Raw genomic sequence first — 19,209 nt, 5'->3', positions numbered from 1 at the left:
TGCCCATCCCTCGGTTACTGATTCCATGGCCCATCCTATGCATGCTGTGTGTGCTATACACTCACATACTACATCACCCATCTGACACAATAACTGCTCCCATAGAACCTTAGCTTCAAAGTAACTGCGCCCATAGAGCCATGTGAATACCAGCTGCATGCGCCGCTTCTGAATGACTTTGTAAGGTCAGTTATTAATCATCCTGGGTGGCCATCTTGCCCATTCCTGTTTAGGGAGCAGTAAAACAGGTTGCACAGCCTCCAGTCTTCCATCCTCTCCTCCTAGTGCCAGATCCGGTCATGCAAGGAGACTAGGATGGGAGGCAGCCTCTGTCCACAGAAACTCTTCTTAGCCCTTCAAGGTGACCAGATTGGATGTTCCAGAGATCACGTGACTGCCATGTACCTATCAGCACTGACATACTCAAGTCTCCCCTCACATGAGACAATGGAGACAAAACAAGATGACCATAGGACACAAACAATGTACCATTCATTAGTTGCGAGTATCATCTCTATACATTTTTTATTGTACATTCCAAAAATAAATTAAAAGTTAAACCTCACAGAAAGCTCTTGCATATGAAACGGAACAATTTTCAATAAAATACAACATGAACCGATTAATCACAGGACTGGACAGGCAGATGTCCGCAGCTTATACACGCTGAGGTGGTCAGCGCCATATTGAATACAAACAGCCTAAAGGAATCCCCACCCAACATCAGAAAGATTCTTTTGCATCAGTGACATCTACCATTAATACTGCCAAGAACTTATACCACGCGTCACAATTCAGGCTAGATCATTTCAATAAATAGATCATACTGCAGACTCCACCAAAAATAACATGTAACATTGCAGACTCAACAACTGAATTCAATGAATCTTATTTTGCGACCACTTGGCTTGAGGACTCCAAACCAGAACGATTGTAGGTCCAGTGTGCATCACTGCCCAACTCGGTACTAATACTGACTCAGGCTGCCAGTAATGAACTAAATGCACTCCTGCTATTTAACAGCTTCCATTTGACCTGATGAAAAATTCCTGGTAGTAATCCTATTTTATCCCAAGGCATCCCAAAATTGGTGTAACACACCAAATGCTACAGTTTCAAAGGCATGCGGCCTGCGGTTTTACCTACTGGTCCGTGGTAAAGGTTCCTACATCATACCTTTGCATTTTTTCCTGGTAAAAGCAGCACAGAGTAGTTATTGATGTGCATGCATAGCACTGTCTGCAATAATGAGCTCGTCAGGACTGGTGCAGTACTGCAGCTAAGACTGTTCTGGCTTCCCAAGCTAGCAGGGAACCCATCCGAGTTCCTATAGGCTGTCATAACGGGATCATTTTATTGCATGCGCTTTATTAGAAAGCTCAAGCTAATTAAAAAAAGGGATTTAGAGAAAAAAAACAGATAAGATGAAAAATCAAACCCTAATGGACAGATCCTCCAAATGATTATGCTGATTATGGGAATTTGAGCAACAGCTTAAAAATAAGTGTGTATAGTAAATGTCAATCACAGCAATCTACGCTTTCTAAATGGTACCGTACGAACTTGACAAAGGATCATTCCTTTGTAAGGTACTGAAGATCTAAGCTGGGATAAAACAGCGAGAAAAAAAACAACACTGTCCAGACAGACTAAAAACAAGGATGGAAACACAAAGAACAAGAACATGCAGACAATGCGTGTCGTTGGTGGATTCGGGTCCAAGCAGCCACAAAGCCCCCAGTCTCAACCTCCCCATCCACCTTCCGAATGTTCTACCGGCTGTCACTTGGCCACGCCCAATCACATGAAGTACCAAGCGACCAATCCGGCGACAACCGCCACCCAGGTAGCCAGCATGACCTGGCCGGTGGGATGTCTGAGCAGCGCCTTGGCCATTTGACAGGCGTAGCTCGTACCTCCACAGGCTGCTACATGTGGAGAAGGAGAACAGGTGAGCGCATAGAAAACTCCCCCATGACTGAAAAAGCCTGTTTTATTCATATTCAATTCAAGAAGAAACTGCGCCCCCACACAAGCTCTCATGCACACAGGCAGTGCCCAGGCTACGGACGAGAGTCGTTTCCTAAGTATGTCTTTAAATCGAACGTGTAACTACATCAGAATATGGTTCATATTTAGCATCAGTTAGTTAAACGTTTGTCTTTGTATACAGTATTTATTTTATCTTTCTAAGTCTATAAAACACTTAGGATACACTGACCTGAGCCTATTGCAATGTGTCTTTAAGATGCATAAATGAAGCCAACTCATGCATTGTGGGTGTGACGTTCATTTACAAAGAGTGCCGTAATAAAAATGGATCTATTAAATACTTTACGGAGTCCACACTAATACAACGGAGCTGACGAACCGCTGAAGCCATTCAATGCTTCACAAATGTCAAAGTAGTGCGTGCTCGTTATTAAAAGCCATTGTGTTTAGCAGAAATTTTTAATAGAATCGGCTTTATGGCAAATCTGTTCACATGTACGTGTTGTCCGTACGTGTAGTAATGCTGATGTTGCATGTGTCTGTTGTCCCAGAGAAACCTAAGTTACACAATTTTGCATCCTTACCCATTTTGGCTGCATAGTAGGGGCACTTGCTAATGTCTCCTTGCATGTCGCCATGGGCAGGGACGGTCCCATCAGCAGAATCGTCTGGAAGAGTTTTCCGCACCTCCTCTAGCTCTGCAAACACCTGGAAGCAACACACAAGAAGTGAATGCAGCTTAACTTAGTGTGCAGTGTAATGAGACTCGGCTGTCATATGACACGTTATCTTAATGTCTTCGCTTCCTCCAGGATGCTGACATTAACACCAGATCCACAAGATCTGACGTCATAGCAACACTCAGGCAGTGACCTAAATGCTATCGTCCTCCTTGATCCCATAAAGAGTAATCAGCCGTGGAATTGGTCAAATAAGTGCAAAATGTTTATGCAGCAATTTAATTTTTGCCGCTATGTAAATTCAGGAGATAATATCTGCCTTCTTGGCAATGAAATCCATAAGCATGAGCTGTCATGGAGCTTAAATCACCCATCAAAATGACGCATTATCGATCCTGCGCGTCAGTGACCAAAATACAAAAAATAAAAATGCGACGCTGTGAAGGAACAGGAGTGGAACATCTCACCTCCATGTTGAACTGGAAGGCCCGGTTGGCCTCAGCTACCACCCTCTCCTTGGTGGCCGTATCCAGGTCCAACTCGTTCATGCGGCTACGGTACAGCTGCTTGAAGGTCTTGGCGTTGTGGATGGCATCGAACTGGTAGAAGTTCAGCCCCTCCCCCGTGGGGGGCAGTTTGAGCGACCGCTGGGCCACCTTACGCAGGACCTGGCCGCCGGACAGGTCGCCCATGTAGCGCGTGTAGGCATGGGCCACCAGCAGCACCGGGTCGGAGGCGCCCACCTCATGGATGCGCTCCACGTAGTGCTGTGTAGCCGGCGAGCAGCTTATGGTCTGCTCCCAGTCTTCCCCGTAAAAATACTCAAGGTCACGGGCCAGCGCCTGGTGCCGGTGCAGCTCAGTAGGAAAGTAGAGTGGGGCAAACTGGGGATGGTCCTTATTCCGCTCTATCTCCTCCTCCATGGCCATATAGGTGTAGTACAGCGCTACAGACCCCAGCTGGCAGAATCAAGAAGGTGCATGCAGAAAAACATCGAGTCGGGTGATTATTGCTCATGCAGACCTATGGCGATTATATTGTGATGTGATATCGTGTACCCCTACATAACACCTACTACCAGCTTACTAGACCGGGGGGGTTCCCCTGACCAACCCTCCAGATCACGTGCCTTTGAATAACAGTGAAAGTCAGGGAAGCTGAAGAACCCCACTGTACCGCTAGCAGAACACATTTTCTGATTCTAAGCTCACCAGTTAGGAACATGAGCAGGACACACAGGCGAATCTCAGGTTGAAACTGGTTTAAACGCGGGTAAACTGATACCGCGTACTGACCTTAAAGATCTCCCTGCAAATTCGTCCCCGGAGGAAGTCCTTCACAAACGGAGAGTTCTCCGCCTTGTCGTGAGACTCCTTGGTCCCCGCCGTCAACATCTCCGACAGGTCCTCAGGGCTAAGGAAGGAGCTTTGTTAAAGTGCACGCTGCACATCCCCACCCCAATAATCCACACACACAGACCGCGGCACGTTACGAATGTCATTACCTGAGAACATCATCCACCTCTCTCTCCTCGTACACCGCCCCATTGCTCGCTGCCGAGTCCTTCCCAGAATCCTCTCTGTTTTCCCCAGGCATCATTTATGTCTGGATCCGCTGTCACCAGCGTCTGAATTCACCTGTGACAGTAATCCGTTCTCAGGCAGGGACTCTCCTCGTTTATTACCTCAAGCAGCAGTTTCTGCTCAACACACCTGCATCGGTTTATAAAACTGAAAAAGATCAATGATACAAACAACAAGTTAAACAAATTTAACTCCCTTCTTCGAAAATCCTGCTCTGCATCTTGCCAAATAATTTCAATTTCACAAGTGCGATTGTAGACATTTATCTGGTTGAAGACTGTTTTTTTCCTCAAATGTAGACTTCCTTTTATGCGACACATTTTTTTTACACAATGACAACAGATCCATCGCTGTTGCTGTTATTAATCTGGAGCGTTGTCAGACTGAAACAGCACGGTACCGGGGGCTGTAATTGACAAATCTGTTTTTATTGAAGTTTTACTAAAGTTAAACGTCTAATAGGGATTTGCTTTACTGCCAGAAGAAAATGAATTAGTTGACTTCATATCACCCACAAAACGATGCCTACAACTCAAACTGGAAACTAACAGCAAGCCGAGCATGTGCGCAGTCATACTGTGAGGGTTTGTTGGTGTTATTGTTCATAGCCTGTGCCAGTCATTCTCTCGGTCAAACTGCTGGCATCGAGCCGCAGTCTAAAGAGGATAACGTGCGTTACTATTCCAGGCACTGATAGAGATCTGACAGTGACAACAACGCACGCACTCATGCACTGGGAGAGTAACAGTGAACAACAACAAAGCCAAACAAAGCAGCTGCGCGTGAATCGGGCTGTTCCGGCGCCGTCATTCGGGCGCTTGATCTGCACTTCTGTCCTGTCGCATTCAGACGTAATAAAGCCATGTTTCCAAATGCACTGCTGCGTTAAAATCCATCTAGGGTGAATCGGTGAACTAAACAAAACTGCTACAACATACTACTGTACAGAATATTATATACGTTTATTTTTATTTCAATGATTTCGGCATAGAATCATCTTCTGCTTCATCGTGTCAGGCTGCAGGTAATCCCTACTCACCGTACTGCGCATCTGTAACAAAGCAGCTATCATGACAATGGAATAAATACAATCGGACACTTTTAATTTAAATGTATTGCCTAATTTTATACGCCTTGGACGTAAAGTACAGCCAGCGGCGCAGGTCAGTAAAAACAACCTTGTATTGTAATGTAACGGTCACGAACAGTTGGAATGTTCGCTGCTACATCGCAGCCTATGAATGTTTATCCTCCTTTTAGCTAAGGGCCTCATAACAGAGGTAACAAAGCTAGCTCATAGCCCCAGAAGTAGCCTCACAATCAGCAACAACAGAGAAATCCGAGATGAAGAGAACTGCAGTAATCTCGAAGCATTTATTTATCCTGCGGATTCCCTGAGATTAATTAATTCCAGCTGCTGCTAACAGTCAAATCAAAGTTATGTTATTTTATTCGTAACAAAGATCTTCTGACCTTGTACAGTAAATTGCGTCGTCCGGCAGACCGCGATTCTTCCCGGACACTGTCCGCACCAAAACAGGAAGTGCTGGCTCGCGGCTGCGGGCGCGCGACCACGTGCTCCTCCTCTTATGGAATGAGACCACGTGTTCGGTGGGAACGTCGCGACAGGATAGCATTGGTGGCGTGGTTTGTGTAGCCTTAATTAAAAACGTACACTTTTATCTAATGTAGCATATGCAAAATATGGAAGTCTATGTATTCGAATTTATTTCAATTGTTTTTAAGTCATTATGTTTGTAGTTCAATAAACAAAAAAACATGAATACTACATTAAATGAAAACGTAAAATCATCATGATTAGTAAGGCAAAACCACAGATGATGACAGATTTGGTCCTGTCTATTGCCTCTATGTCACATAGCAGAGCAGTTGTGACACAGTTGGAGCCACGTGACAGTTCCAGCTAACATCAACATGAGAGGAATAGTGCTTTTGCTGTCAGTCCGTTGCAAGGTTGGCTGTGGTTTAGAAGCAGGGATTTCCAAAGCCAACCTGAGCCTGCAGATCTTTGATCTCTTGAAGAAGTGTCTCTTTCTGTAAATTCAGCTGGGCGAGACAAGAGAATTAAAAGTGAATTAAAGAAGCATGGTGGGCAATACATCCTAGGAGCTACAAGTTAACCTGCAAACAGGAGAAGAAGGTCTTACCTTCATGGCGTATTTATAGGTCTGCTCTGCCTGAAGCTGTCTTCCTGTCTGAGAGGGAAATGCGGGGTGGAGGGGGGCAGTTTCACAGGAGAGAATTTGATATGGGGGGGGGGGAGGCTACAGCTTTATCATTTAAGTACAAAGGTCCATTTATTGGGGGGATGAATGAAGCCAAATTAAATACTGGATGGTCCATGTCCCACCCAGTGGGGCACACAATTCCAGTGATGCTCAGATAGTGCACTGGGATTCAGATCTGATGAGATTCCACATTTTACACAATATGTGGTGCTAGAAATGCAGCCACGTAACCTCTACTACCCAGTTCAGGGAAAGAGGCGAGGAAACGGACCTGCAGGCAGACCAGGGACAGGTAGCCCCACACCTCGGCGTCGGTGTTGTTTAAGGCGTTGGCCTCTGTCAGGGCATCCTCTGCCTCAGTCAGCTCTCCCAGCTGCTCGACACACAGCCACATACTGTACTTACACACCTTCTCAGTCTGACCGGTGGCCAGTGTGTACAGCACCACACACATCAGTCATGTAGTCTCACTTCCCGCTTGTGCAGTTTCACCTTAATGGCACCTCTGTGACGTGTGGCAGTTTCGGAAAGCCGATTCACATCTGGATCTATTGTTATTGTAAGCGTGGAAACATATGAGTGTAGTGTGTGTGTGTGTGTGTCTGTCTGTCTCTGTGTGTATGTGTGTGTGCATTTTTATACATATATATATATATATATATATATATATATATATATATATATATATATATATATATATATATATAATTTGCGCCACAATGTGATAAAAACCTGTTACTTTAACATTATAAGGACCATTTTTTTGGTTCTCACAAGGGGAAATTAATTTTATAAAAATCCCTGACTGCAATCAAAAAACTAAACATGCCAAACGTCTTGTTTGGTTACTTAAGGTTATGGTTAGGGCTGAGTAGGGGTTACGGTTGTCAGTGTTGGGATTAGAGTTTTCCCCGTAGAAATAAATGGATGGTCCCCACAAAGATATGAGTGAATACAAACGTGCGTGTCTGTGTATGTGCATGTGTGTGTGTGTGTACATATCCTTGTGTAATAAAATAATTATCACAGACAGCCCATAAGAGTACATCAGAGTGACTGAGATGCTATGTAATGATTGCATTTCTCCTGTGCAGAATTAGTGCACAGTATTCTGTAACATAATAGAAAACATTCACAGAGAAACAGAGCCATGCAGCCATACGGTTATTATGTACTCTAATTTACTCAGTAGGTGTGTGAACGGCGGTTACCCGGTAACAGGCAGCACCCACACCCAGCCAGGAGAGACAGGAGGCAGAGCTCTTACAGGCCTGCAGGTATGTGATTTTGGCTTTTTCAAACTGCATGAAGGAAGCAATGAAAAAAAGCCTGATAAGAAGTAACAGAAAGACAGAGACATGCTCATATTCTTAACCAAAGACTGTGGTGCCTGTGGTATAGATCTTCTTCTTTGTCCTCTTTAAGATTTATTGTTGAACTTTCTCATGAATGAGTTTCATACCTGGCCAGTGCTCCCTGCCCCGGCATAGTGGCTCACCTGCTTTCCTTGCAGGTAGATTTGCCCCAGACGCAGGTAGACGGCGTGTGGGTCTGCAGCATCCTTCACAAAGTCCAAAGTTCTCTCGTAGCACTCCTGGGCCTGGCTGTAGTTCCCCTTCAGGTAGTGCAGGTGGCCAAGCCACGCCCACGTATCTGGACTCTGCTCAAAGATTCGATATTATTTCACTGGATTTCAAGTAACATATTAACACGAGTTAAAGACTAAAAATGTACTATAATGCATTAAAAATAAACCTCCATGTTACTAACCGTGCTGTTTTGGGTCTAAATGCCTATGTTGGCTTGGAGGCTGTAAAGACGGTTAACACCTTGTCCTTTCACCCCACATGCTTCATCAAGTGCAGTAACATACAATTATATACAATATCCCAGCCGGAGAAGGCGACGTGGGGTGAAGGAGCCACTATCAAAATGTGGGAGACTCCCAGAACTTCCGGAAAGGCTGGGATGTCTGCTGTAGGCACCTGCCAGCATGAAGTGTTGCCGCATGAAGAGAGGAGATGTAGAGATACAACGATGTTGTTGATGGGTACCTCAATGTCGTCCTTCAGCGCCTCCTGCAGACTGGTCTCAGCGCTGCTGAACTCTCTGCTCATCAGCTGCAGCCTGGCCAGGGCAAGGTGGTAGGAACACCTAGGCCCACCCCCAGGACACAGGAGTTCCTGGGCTAGGGCTCTCTGGGCCATCTGTGGCATTTCAGAATGGGGAGATATGGGCCATGGTGTCAAACACTGATGGGGCTATGGTGTCAAACACTGATGGGGCTATGGTGTCAGACACTGATGGGGCTATGGTGTCAAACACTGATGGGGCTATGGTGTCAGACACTGATGGGGCTATGGTACCAAACACTGATGGGACTATGGTGTCAGACACTGATGGGGCTATGGGGTCAGACAGAGTGTGTCTGTGTGCATTTGTATCTCTGTGGGTTGATTACTGACCTGCAGTACATTGTTCTCCAGCAGGAAGTGTGCTGTCTCCATGTAGATGGAGGTGCTGGGCCTGAGAGGGGTACACAGAGATTGGGGGGTGCTGGGTTTTTGGCGAGGAGTCACAGCTCTGATGCCCTGAATGCTTTGGGTCTTCTCTCCATCTCCTTCTACACAGATAAAGGAAATGACATCACGGGCCTTGTGACATGAGCATATAACCCAGCCCACCCTATACCTGCCCTGCTCACCAGCTATGGTGGTGGGGGAGTCACATGACCCTGACTCTTGCTCCTCCTGCGCCTTGGCCCCAAACTCCCGCTCGACTGATCTGGTTCCAGCCACGGCCGCCCTCAGCTGTGCATTGGCCTCCAGAAAGGCCATCTCAGCTTGGATGGTGTCCTCCTGTCCTTCGTAGAACAGGCCTAGCCCAAGTTATCGATTCACAACAGTCATATGCAACGGTCATGTTCACATAAGTGATAACGCAATGAATTCTGTGTAATATTGTCATGTAAATATATTAACAATAACATAAATCAGTTTGAAATACTGAGAACTAGTGAAGTCATATTTTATGTTACGATAATGATGCTAATGAAGACATCTTTTACCATAATATGTTTCGTAACCCTGTGCTAGACAATAATTATTATTCCATTTTGGGAAATTATCGCTTCTCCTCTCTCTATCCCATCTTGCTCTCCGTGAGACACACAGACACATACACAGGTGAGACTGAGGGTGGAGGTCACAACGCAGGGTCAGCCAGCATACAACACCAGTAGAACTAGAGGCTTAAGGTCCACGATCAAGGACACACAGACAAGTTAGTGAGGCTAGGGCTCAGTAAGGCCAGGGCTCAAACCAGTGACCTTCCGATTACAGGAATAGAGGCTGAGCTAACAGTGTCCGAATGGAAGATGGATGGATGGATTGAGTGATTGATTGATTGATTGACTGATTGATTGATTGTGCCCTCGTAGCCATGCCAACAGACAATCTCACCGGACAGAGTCCAGGCCACCACACTGGTAGGATCCACACACGTTGCGCCCTCCATGTAGGTCTGTGCTTCCTCGGTGCGACCTGCCATCTCTGCCAGGATGCCGCACATCAGCAGGCTGCAGGCATGACGAGAACCACAGGGACAGCATCCCTCCTTTTAACAGCTTTTAACTGATCACTCGACATATTATTCAATTAGACAGATCAATGGAGAATCTGTGTTGGACAGATAATGTGCTCTGGCAATGTGCTCTACGCCACACCTGGGAAGGTGCACTGGACTGATGGACACTGCTTCTCGAAAGCATTCCTCTGCTTTCAAGTAGTCTCTGGTCAACATGTGGAACACCCCATAGTCAAACCAATGTTCAGGGTTCCTCTGGTCTCGGGCCAGACGCTGAGTCCATTGAGAAAACCACAAAGAACAGGAAACAACTGAAGGTTACAGAGAATCGAGGCCGTGTTTTACTCAGGTGATTATGGGTGCAAATAAAAAGGGCTATTGATGGGTGCCAGTTAGAATTATGAGTTAGGAATATTTGTGGATCTCCTACTCCAACATACCGCTAGATCTGACACCAAGTTCTGCTTAAAAGCATTAGATATACTTGGACACGGAAAGTAAGTACTGTGATTTGGGATAGTAATTACTGTAGAGCACCAGCAGAAAGTGGCCTGTGAGTCTGGTACCTCTTGGTAGAAGGTGGCCGCTAGCTGGTAATCCTGGTTTAGCTGGGCTTCTTGGGCGAAATGCCTGAGCTGAGTGCAGTCTATCTGGGAGGGAGGCGGGTCGTCCTGGGGGTCCGCCAAGAAAGTCTGTGTGAAAGAAGAGACAGGAGAACAGGCATGGGTGGGGCGGGGGGGTGACAGAGAGGGTCACACACAAAGAAGAAGGGATGGAAGAAGATAGTCAGAAGTCGAATAAGACAAGATGCCAGTGAGAAACGAGAGAGGAAAAGAGACCTAGCACCTCGTCACGGTGACCTGCTGGAGGTGAGAGCAGAGACGCAAGGGCATCAGAGCTTAGTTGGGCGTGCTCTGTAGATCCACGCGGCTGTGAATGGCTGACCTTGTTCAGCGCAACGTGCATCTCGTCCACCAAGAAAACGTAGAGCTGGCTCAAGAAGGCCTGCAGCTGCTCCTGGTCCCTGAAGGGCTCCGTACGCAGCATCTTCTCCCTTACGATCCGCACCACTGAGTTCTGTCCACACACAGGCGCACGCATGCACGCACACGCATACAGATACATGCATCAGGATACATACACGCGAAGCATTCAGAAATCACAGACCATAAACAGACCATTTGTGACTCCACATTGCAACCGTTAAATGGAATCACAGTTCTGCACTGTGACATCACGGTTCCTCACCTTCAGCTGCTCCTTGAAGGCAAAGTACTTCCCCGAGTAGTTGAGTTCCCCAATGAACTGAGTCTTCCGCTCTTCCTGGGCAGTTGGGTCCAGCTGGTGAGACCCAGATGCCAACGCATGGCCAAATAGCTGCTGGTACTGCTCCAGAAGGAGAGCAGCCACACTGGCAACCTGGTCCTGGTACTGCTGCACTGCCTAGTACAGATGGAGCAGATACCAGTGTGTTCTGCCGGCGTCTCCCTCCTTGAGCAATGCTTTCACTGTCGCTAACAATCAGTCAAAACTCTAAAGAGGAGAAGTGCTGCATAAAGAAGAGGGGGCTTTTTGATAGTTGTAAAGAGCAGGGGTGGAAAGTTTGGGTCCAGAAAGTTAAAATCCAGACCAAGATTTTGTCTTAACCAACCAGTTGAATATAAAGAGTCACAGTCACAGAGTATGCAACTGGTCGAAACAAAACCTTGGTCTGGATTTTTACTTTCTGGACCTGAACTAGTCTCCTCTGATAAAGTAAGGGGGTGTGCGATTTGGTGTTTTATACCCTCTCTGCCCCAGCTGGTCTGCGGGGGTGCAATGGCCTGGCTGCTATCAGCTCCCTCACTCTGTAAGAGACATACAGGAAACAACCCTGTCACGCGTGTGATAAATGCATTTCTGTGGGTTTTTTTTCATAACCATGACATCATCATTTATCAAACATCCTGAAATCCCATCCAGGGCGTGCTGGCATTGCAGAAATCAGCCATCTCCATGTTACCTTTTGGCCAGTTCTTCAGGAGGTCTCTTTGGAACCAGGGGTTTTTCCAGGGCAATTTCAATCACAATATAGGTTCTGGCCTCAGTGTACATCTAGGACCAAGGAGAGTGTTGTCATGCTCAACAGTGCCCTCTGTCTGTGATGCTAAGCCATACCTCACGCAAACAGGGTAAAGCAAAGTGCTGGACAAACAGCAAGGTCCTTATTTTAGATCATATTGTGTTCCAAATAATGGGTATTACAGGTGATAATGGACATACTCACACGTGCACATGCACAAATACAAGCCCACCTGACCCTCAACGTTCTCAAGCGTGTCCACATCTGTAGAATTCTCCGGCAGCAGTGACTTTTCCTGAATCCCTGGCTAACAGACAAAGAGATGTGGGAAAGTGCTCTCTGTCCTCTCAAGAAAAGGACTGAGAAAGTCTTCTTTTTGGAACAAAGACACTTGATCATTTACTGGTTCTGTATGTGGATAATCCAGCAAGCATTCTGACTGTCATAGACTTTATTCAGACACTAGGGACAGAGGCAGCCTCCATGCTCTTAATCTCTCTTAAGCACAGGAGTTTTCCACAAGCAAAAGGTCAGGTAATCAAAAAAGATTGGTAATGGGGTCACTGATCAAACACGATTACAGCGGAACGATTGACCGAGCTGACAGGAACTTGGACACAGGTATGGCAGAAGACTCTTCCTGATAGGAGAAATCCTACTGACAGAAGAGAAGCTTTCAATTCAAAACCAAGTGATGGGATTAGAATGGCTGTAATCAATGCCTTATACCGGTTTGGATGATATTGAAGAGAGGACTATGGGCAGAATGTTCTGAGGGCAGAACGAAAAATTATTCATTCAGAGAGATAAGGAGGTGGGGCCAAGCAATTAGAGTAGGCAGGATCAACTTATCACATGTCTTGGTCCCGCCTCCTCTAGATGCTTGGACCCACCTCCTCTACAATCTGATTGGTTATCTCTCTGAACCAATCATTTTTCGTTGTGGCTTCAGAATATTTTTGTGTAAGTGAAACTCCCTCAAGCTGTGGGATATATCCTCACCTTTGCATCGCATGCCTAACCCTCAAAGTTTTGACACCACAGCCCTCACCTTTTTAGTGGCCTCCTTGGGCCCTTTTGCTCCCTTGTCTATAATCTTGCCAGAGGCAGTCCTGCACTGTGCAGACCCCGTGGAGGGAGGGGGGCAGGCTCCACCCTGCTGCAGCAGCTGGCGCACACCCTCCCGCAGGACGCTGGTGCTGCGCTTAGTCTGGGACATTGCATGTGACATCATCAGTGCAACCAGGCCGAGAGTCCCGCGTCAAATTGTAAAGGTATTTTAAAACTATTCTTATTTTCGTAATTTTTGCATTTTTTATACTTGATGGCATCAGACTGAACCTAAACAAATAACACAATATTTTGATATTTCTGCTATTTATTCTGCAGAGAAAGTTGTACAGAGCCCAGTACAAAAGTACAGCAAGGACTAACCAAACATTGTCTGTCGGTGCTGATCACAGCACAGCACCCTTAAATTGGCTTTTACTATCGGCTTTTGTCTGATCTTACTCTTCAGTCTTTCTAAATATTTGATAGTGATACTTAAAAACTTTAGCTTCTGGTCATAGATAAATTATCTGACTCTCCAGTGGAATCTCCCTTTTCTGACATAATTTGTGCAGAAATCATCTTTCCTCTAATAAAGTCACACCATCCAGATCCGGTTGTAGCAAACCATCCCCAGGTCGTGTCGCTGCCCCCACCCTCCTCTCCCGACATGAGGGATGCAGTGGCAGGTGTTTGTCAGACATAATATCGGCTCTAGTACTGATGCAGCTGATTGTTCCGCGAGAGCCGCACAGATGCCAAACTAACACAACGGAAGGGCTGCATACAGCAGGATCCTAGCTGGTCTCACCTTATCCTGCATGTCTGCCTCATAAAACGGGTGCAATGAGTAAGCGCCATGAAGGCGCCTCACACCGGGGTACAGGAGGGGGGCCAGGTCCACGTACGCCACCCCATGGAAGGAGACCTGGGCCTCGTCCTCCACCTGATGTGCACACACACACACACACACACACACACACCCACAGACAGACAGACACAGACACACACAGACAGACAGACACAGACACACACAAACACACAGACAGACACACACACACACAGACACACAGACACACAGACACAGACAGACATAGACAGACACAGACACACACAGACAGACACACACACACAGACAGACACACACAGACAGACAGACACACACAGACACACACAGACACACACCCACAGACAGACACACAGGTTTGTAATTATATCTTTGTGGGGACTCTCTGTTCATTTCTATGGGGGAAACTCTAATCCCAACTTGACGACCTTAACCCCTACCCCAGGGGTGTCCAACCTTATCCGCAAAGGGCCGGTGTGTATGTAAGTTTTGGTGATAACATGTAGGTCAGCTGTTCAAACCCAGGTGTGCGGACTCTTCAGCCAATCAGTCCTCTAATTAGTAATCTAATTAGGGAGTTGCAACGAAAACCTGCACACACACCGGCCCTTTGCGGATAAGATTGGATACCCCTGCCCTACCCAGTACTTTTGGCATTTTTACTTTTTTGATTGCATTGACGGATCTTTGTGGGGACCTGATCAGGTTTTTATGACATTGTGGGGGACATTTGGTCCCCAAAAAGTAATATAAAACTAATCCACACACATACACACTCTCCATTAGCAATAGCTTTCTGTAGATATTGATATTACCAGCGTGTTTATAGGGAGTCTCAGTCATGTGAGCCCCTTCAAAGAAGACATGTTTTTGGTGATTTGAGCAATGAAGGGAATCTCATGGTGTCTCACCACTTTGTCCCTGGCTGGCTTTCCCCCCCTCGAGAGCCCCGTCTGAGGCACCCGCCCGATCTCTACTGGCCACAGCCGGCAGTGCGTGATCCGTTGGGTTAGGCTGCGTACGGGAGGCAAGGAAAGTCACGGGACAGGGGCCTCTGAGAATCAGGAACCCAAAAAGCACGGAGCAAGAAAAACACCAGAGCCTGGCAGCTAGATGACATACTGTGCAAGCTGGGGGGAGGGGGCTGTGTGGCCACACATCCTGATCTGTGACGTTGCTGGTCAGTGTATGTGTATATGTGTGACATACTGATCTGTGACGTTGCTGGTCAGTGTATGTGTATATGTGTGACATACTGATCTGTGACGTTGCTGGTCAGTGTATGTGTATATGTGTGACATACTGATCTGTGACGTTGCTGGTCTGTATATGTGTATATGTGTGACTTCCTGATCTGTGACGTTGCTGGTCAGTGTATGTGTATATGTGTGACTTCCTGATCTGTGACGTTGCTGGTCAGTGTATGTGTATATGTGTGACATACTGATCTGTGACGTTGCTGGTCAGTGTATGTGTATATGTGTGACTTCCTGATCTGTGACGTTGCTGGTCAGTGTATGTGTATATGTGTGACATACTGATCTGTGACGTTGCTGGTCAGTGTATGTGTATATGTGTGACATACTGATCTGTGACGTTGCTGGTCAGTGTATGTGTATATGTGTGACTTCCTGATCTGTGACGTTGCTGGTCAGTGTATGTGTATATGTGTGACATACTGATCTGTGACGTTGCTGGTCAGTGTATGTGTATATGTGTGACATACTGATCTGTGACGTTGCTGGTCAGTGTATGTGTATATGTGTGACTTCCTGATCTGTGACGTTGCTGGTCTGTATATGTGTATATGTGTGACATACTGATCTGTGACATTACTGGTCTGTATATCTGTATATGTGTGACATACTGATCTGTGACATTACTGGTCTGTATATGTGTATATGTGTGACATCCTATCTGAGATGCAGTGATTTCAGGGAGGTGTAAATTGCTGATGGGGGGGGGGTTAAAATTTGTCGGCGAGTTTTACTGCTGCTACATACTGTAGCGGAATGACAGATTTCCGGGACATTGCTCATGATCTAGGGATGTTAGGGAGCTGCTATCTTTCTGCGTTCATGTTTACATCAAGGAATCTCTGCCTCCCATCATCAAAGTTCACAGAAGGGCTGCTTTCGGTGGACTGAGCTGATTTCTGGGTCCTGGTTCCCGAGGTCTTACCCATATGCAGTGACTCTGAGTTCTCATGAATAGAAACCCATCTGGTACTCTTTATGGCCCTGGCTGACATTAGACAGTCATGAAGCATGTGCTGAGTAGCTGGGGGAGCATTTCTTAAGTGGCAGCCCAGGGCCTGGAGACTCAGAGCACAGACACATTATCTATCTTACTAGGCCACCGCTCTTGCGTCCAGGAAGCAGCGTCTTTCTGTGTCCCAGCACACTCTCTTCCTGCTGACCTCTGCTTCGGTTCGGAAATCTCTGTCCTGGGACACATGTGTCCAGGGTCATTAAAGCAAGTTACACACAAACAGGTTCCCATACATGCATGGTATGTCACATGTTGTGTAACAGCAACATTCCATTTTTTCTTTAAGAAAAAGCCCAGTATTCATAGAGTCGCGAGCCAGTAATGAACAGTCCAGTCAGAAACTGCACACATGAGTTTGACATTTGTGCTTCACTGGATCATGACACATGAAGTCATCTGAGCTAATCCCAGTTTGAGGCCCAGTGTTCTCCCAATGTTCTGCCCCTGGCCTCTCAGTGGTCTCCCGGTGCCCTCCCAGTGTTCTGTCAGTGTTCTCTCAGTGTTATGTCAGTGTTCTCCTAGTGTCCTCCCAGTATTTTCCCAGTACCCTCTCAGTGTTCTCCCAGTGTTTTGCCAGTGCCCTCCCAGTGTTCTGTCAGTGATCTCCCAGTGTTCTGTCAGTGTTCTCCTAATGTCCTCCCAGTATTCTCCCAGTGCCCTCTCAGTGTTCTCCCAGTGTTCTGCCAGTGCCCTCAGAGTGTCCTCCCAGTATTCTCCCAGTGCCCTGCCAGTGTTCTCAAAGAGTTCTCCCAGTGTTCTGCTAGTGTCCTCCCAGTGTTATGACAGTGTTATACCAATGTCCTCCTAGTGTCCTCCCAGTGTTCCCTACCTCCATGCCAGTCAGCTCCCCACTCTCCATTTCAATGGGGTCCGCTTCTATAAAAGCACCAGGTATACAATCTGCACCGGGGGCCAGGATGGGACCCAGGGGCCACTTCTTGAGTCGAGGCAGCGGCTCTCTCTCCCCTCCCGTTTTCAGCAATCCTTTGGAAAACAGAAGCACCTGTTCCTTCTGTAGAAGTGAAAAGGCTCAGAATTAAATGGATACTGACTGGCAGGATAAGTTTCACATTGAACATATTCTGTTGTTTCCGGGAGAAGCACTTCAGCTGCAAAGGACAGAGCAAATCCCGTCTCACCTCAGCAGACTGGGGCACCTGGAAGCCAACAACATAACTGGCTGGGGCTGCGGGACTCCAGACGTCAGGGACGGCGTAGGCGGCCTCCACCAGCACCCGGAGCAGATTGGAGCTGGAAAGCTGGGCGTCAGAGAGCAGCGGCTCTGTGGCACAGATGGTCACATCCAGGGAGGGCTGGGTGCCAGGTGACAGGGACAAACGTGTCACACAAGCATTAAAGTGGCAGCGTGCCTCTCTCAGTCACACTCATTCACACTCATAAATACACTGCGTCATCGTCAGTCTGTCACATGTGTGCACATACACACACAGCTCTCTCCATATTCACCTCTTTCTGTCAAGCAGGCACATACAGACACACAAGAATTGGCCTTGTCATTGGCTGCCTGTGTCACATGCTAAAAAGGCAGCCATTAAAATGTGAAACCGCTACGGCTGGGGAAATGCAAAAATATGGATTACGGGAGGTAATTCTCACAAGGCCTCTTTAAAAATGCACAAAACTAGACATGTAGACACAATTGTACACAGCTGAAAATCATAATAGGTGTGTACAGAAGATTTAAATGTACAACGCTCCTTCATGCACATTACGTGGCATTCAGACTTAATGAGATCGATTGTAGGATGGTCCTATTTGCACCTTGCTGTTGTCTTCTTGAGAAGCTGACTCTGCAGGTGATCCTGGGGAGGGGTGCAGCACCACCATGGAGGTGAAGGAGCGCTGACCTAGGGAGATCCAGAGTCAGAGGAGATATATCATGGACAAGCAGTACTACTTTTGTATCCGGTTTTGCCAGTTGGTAGACAGAGATGGAAATTTCAAGTCCAGAAAGTAAAAATCTAGACCAAGATTTAAATTCAACCAACCAGTTGACTATAAAGAGTCACATTCACAGAGTACTGAACCGACTGATTGAAACAAAATCTTGGTCTGGATTTGTACTTTCTGGACCTGAACTTTCCACCTCTGTTGGTAGATAATTCTGTTCCAGCCTCACCATGGAGGAGGGGCAGCAGATCCACCACACCTTGGCCCAGGACAGTGGTCTTCTCTTCCTTCTGCTTCTTATGCTCCTTTGGAAGGATCTCAACAGCAGTCACTGGACAAAGGCATGAAGTCTTAAACATCACAGCAACTTCCATTAAATTCAAACATGCAACATAAAATTTTTTAAGACCCCTGAAAATACTGAATGTAAGACTCACAGACGACAGGTTTGTGCGCAAGGTCATCCAGTGTATTGGTCTCACCAAAGCAGTCAAAACTACACGTGAAATTATATTCCAGGGTCTGGTCTGCAGACGCATTCAGTTTCTGGGATTCTCCGAGTATTATGCTATTAAACTCAGCGCGCACAAAATTCAGGACAGATTCTCCTTTGTTGACTCCCTGTAAGATTCATGTAAATAAAGGTTTACTTATTTAGTAAGTAATTTTTACAAAAGATGAACTACAATTTTAACATACTGTTACACAGCCAAAATGACATTTATGTGGAATGAAATATATTTGTAAATTGCAGTATGACATACCGAATAGGCTATAATGAGTTTAATTTGGCAAAGTAGCCAATATTTTAGCTCACCATGTTTTTGCCACGCAGCACAGTTATTTGTATGGGCACTAGCTTCTCCCCTGCCCCTCGATCCATCTTAGATTGTTTTGTAATGTTATATTGATTTATTTAACTGTCTAGTTATAGCTAAAGCGAACACGATTAAGCGCGTGAGCGACAAAGCGTCCCTCT

The 19,209-nt window shown here is 46.4% G+C and overlaps 2 protein-coding genes across 4 annotated transcripts; both read right to left on the bottom strand.

The window, feature by feature from the left end:
* Positions 1-495: 495 nt before the first annotated feature.
* Positions 496-9,436, bottom strand: hmox2b (heme oxygenase 2b). 3 transcript variants are annotated; one of them, XR_007384535.1, is made up of 9 exons: positions 9,209-9,436; positions 8,970-9,127; positions 8,559-8,711; positions 8,003-8,164; positions 7,716-7,805; positions 6,776-6,877; positions 6,424-6,471; positions 5,729-6,322; positions 4,265-4,402 (listed from the first exon to the last, which is right to left on the bottom strand). XR_007384535.1 is itself a non-coding variant. In XM_048990328.1 (6 exons), exons 2-6 carry the CDS (start codon positions 4,269-4,271, stop codon positions 1,801-1,803), a joined length of 957 nt encoding a protein of 318 aa, XP_048846285.1. In that variant the 5' UTR covers positions 4,272-4,309; positions 5,729-6,216; the 3' UTR covers positions 496-1,800. The 3 variants fall into 3 exon arrangements, 2 of the variants coding, with proteins under 2 accessions (XP_048846285.1, XP_048846284.1); XM_048990328.1 differs by lacking the exons at positions 6,424-6,471; positions 6,776-6,877; positions 7,716-7,805; ... (2 more) ...; positions 8,970-9,127; positions 9,209-9,436 and adding exons at positions 496-1,928; positions 2,577-2,700; positions 3,140-3,631; positions 3,968-4,085 and having other exon boundaries at positions 4,177-4,309; positions 5,729-6,216; XM_048990327.1 differs by lacking the exons at positions 6,424-6,471; positions 6,776-6,877; positions 7,716-7,805; ... (2 more) ...; positions 8,970-9,127; positions 9,209-9,436 and adding exons at positions 496-1,928; positions 2,577-2,700; positions 3,140-3,631; positions 3,968-4,085 and having other exon boundaries at positions 4,177-4,402; positions 5,729-6,215.
* cfap70 (cilia and flagella associated protein 70) lies at positions 9,275-19,113 on the bottom strand. Its single transcript, XM_048992295.1, has 16 exons — positions 19,048-19,113; positions 18,460-18,535; positions 18,102-18,187; positions 17,459-17,632; positions 17,149-17,331; positions 14,013-14,147; positions 13,203-13,361; positions 12,384-12,458; positions 12,092-12,183; positions 11,876-11,936; positions 11,338-11,532; positions 11,035-11,166; positions 10,656-10,781; positions 10,229-10,362; positions 9,966-10,081; positions 9,275-9,362 (listed from the first exon to the last, which is right to left on the bottom strand). The coding sequence occupies exons 1-16, from the start codon at positions 19,111-19,113 to the stop codon at positions 9,343-9,345; spliced, it is 1,830 nt and encodes a 609-aa protein (XP_048848252.1). The 3' UTR covers positions 9,275-9,342.
* Between the last annotated feature and the right edge of the window lie 96 nt (positions 19,114-19,209).

This window comes from Brienomyrus brachyistius, chromosome 22 (genome assembly GCF_023856365.1).
Source record: "Brienomyrus brachyistius isolate T26 chromosome 22, BBRACH_0.4, whole genome shotgun sequence".
NCBI lineage: Eukaryota > Metazoa > Chordata > Actinopteri > Osteoglossiformes > Mormyridae > Brienomyrus > Brienomyrus brachyistius.
The sequence above is the reverse complement of the archived record's forward strand: the minus strand, read 5'-3'. Positions and strand labels throughout refer to the sequence as shown.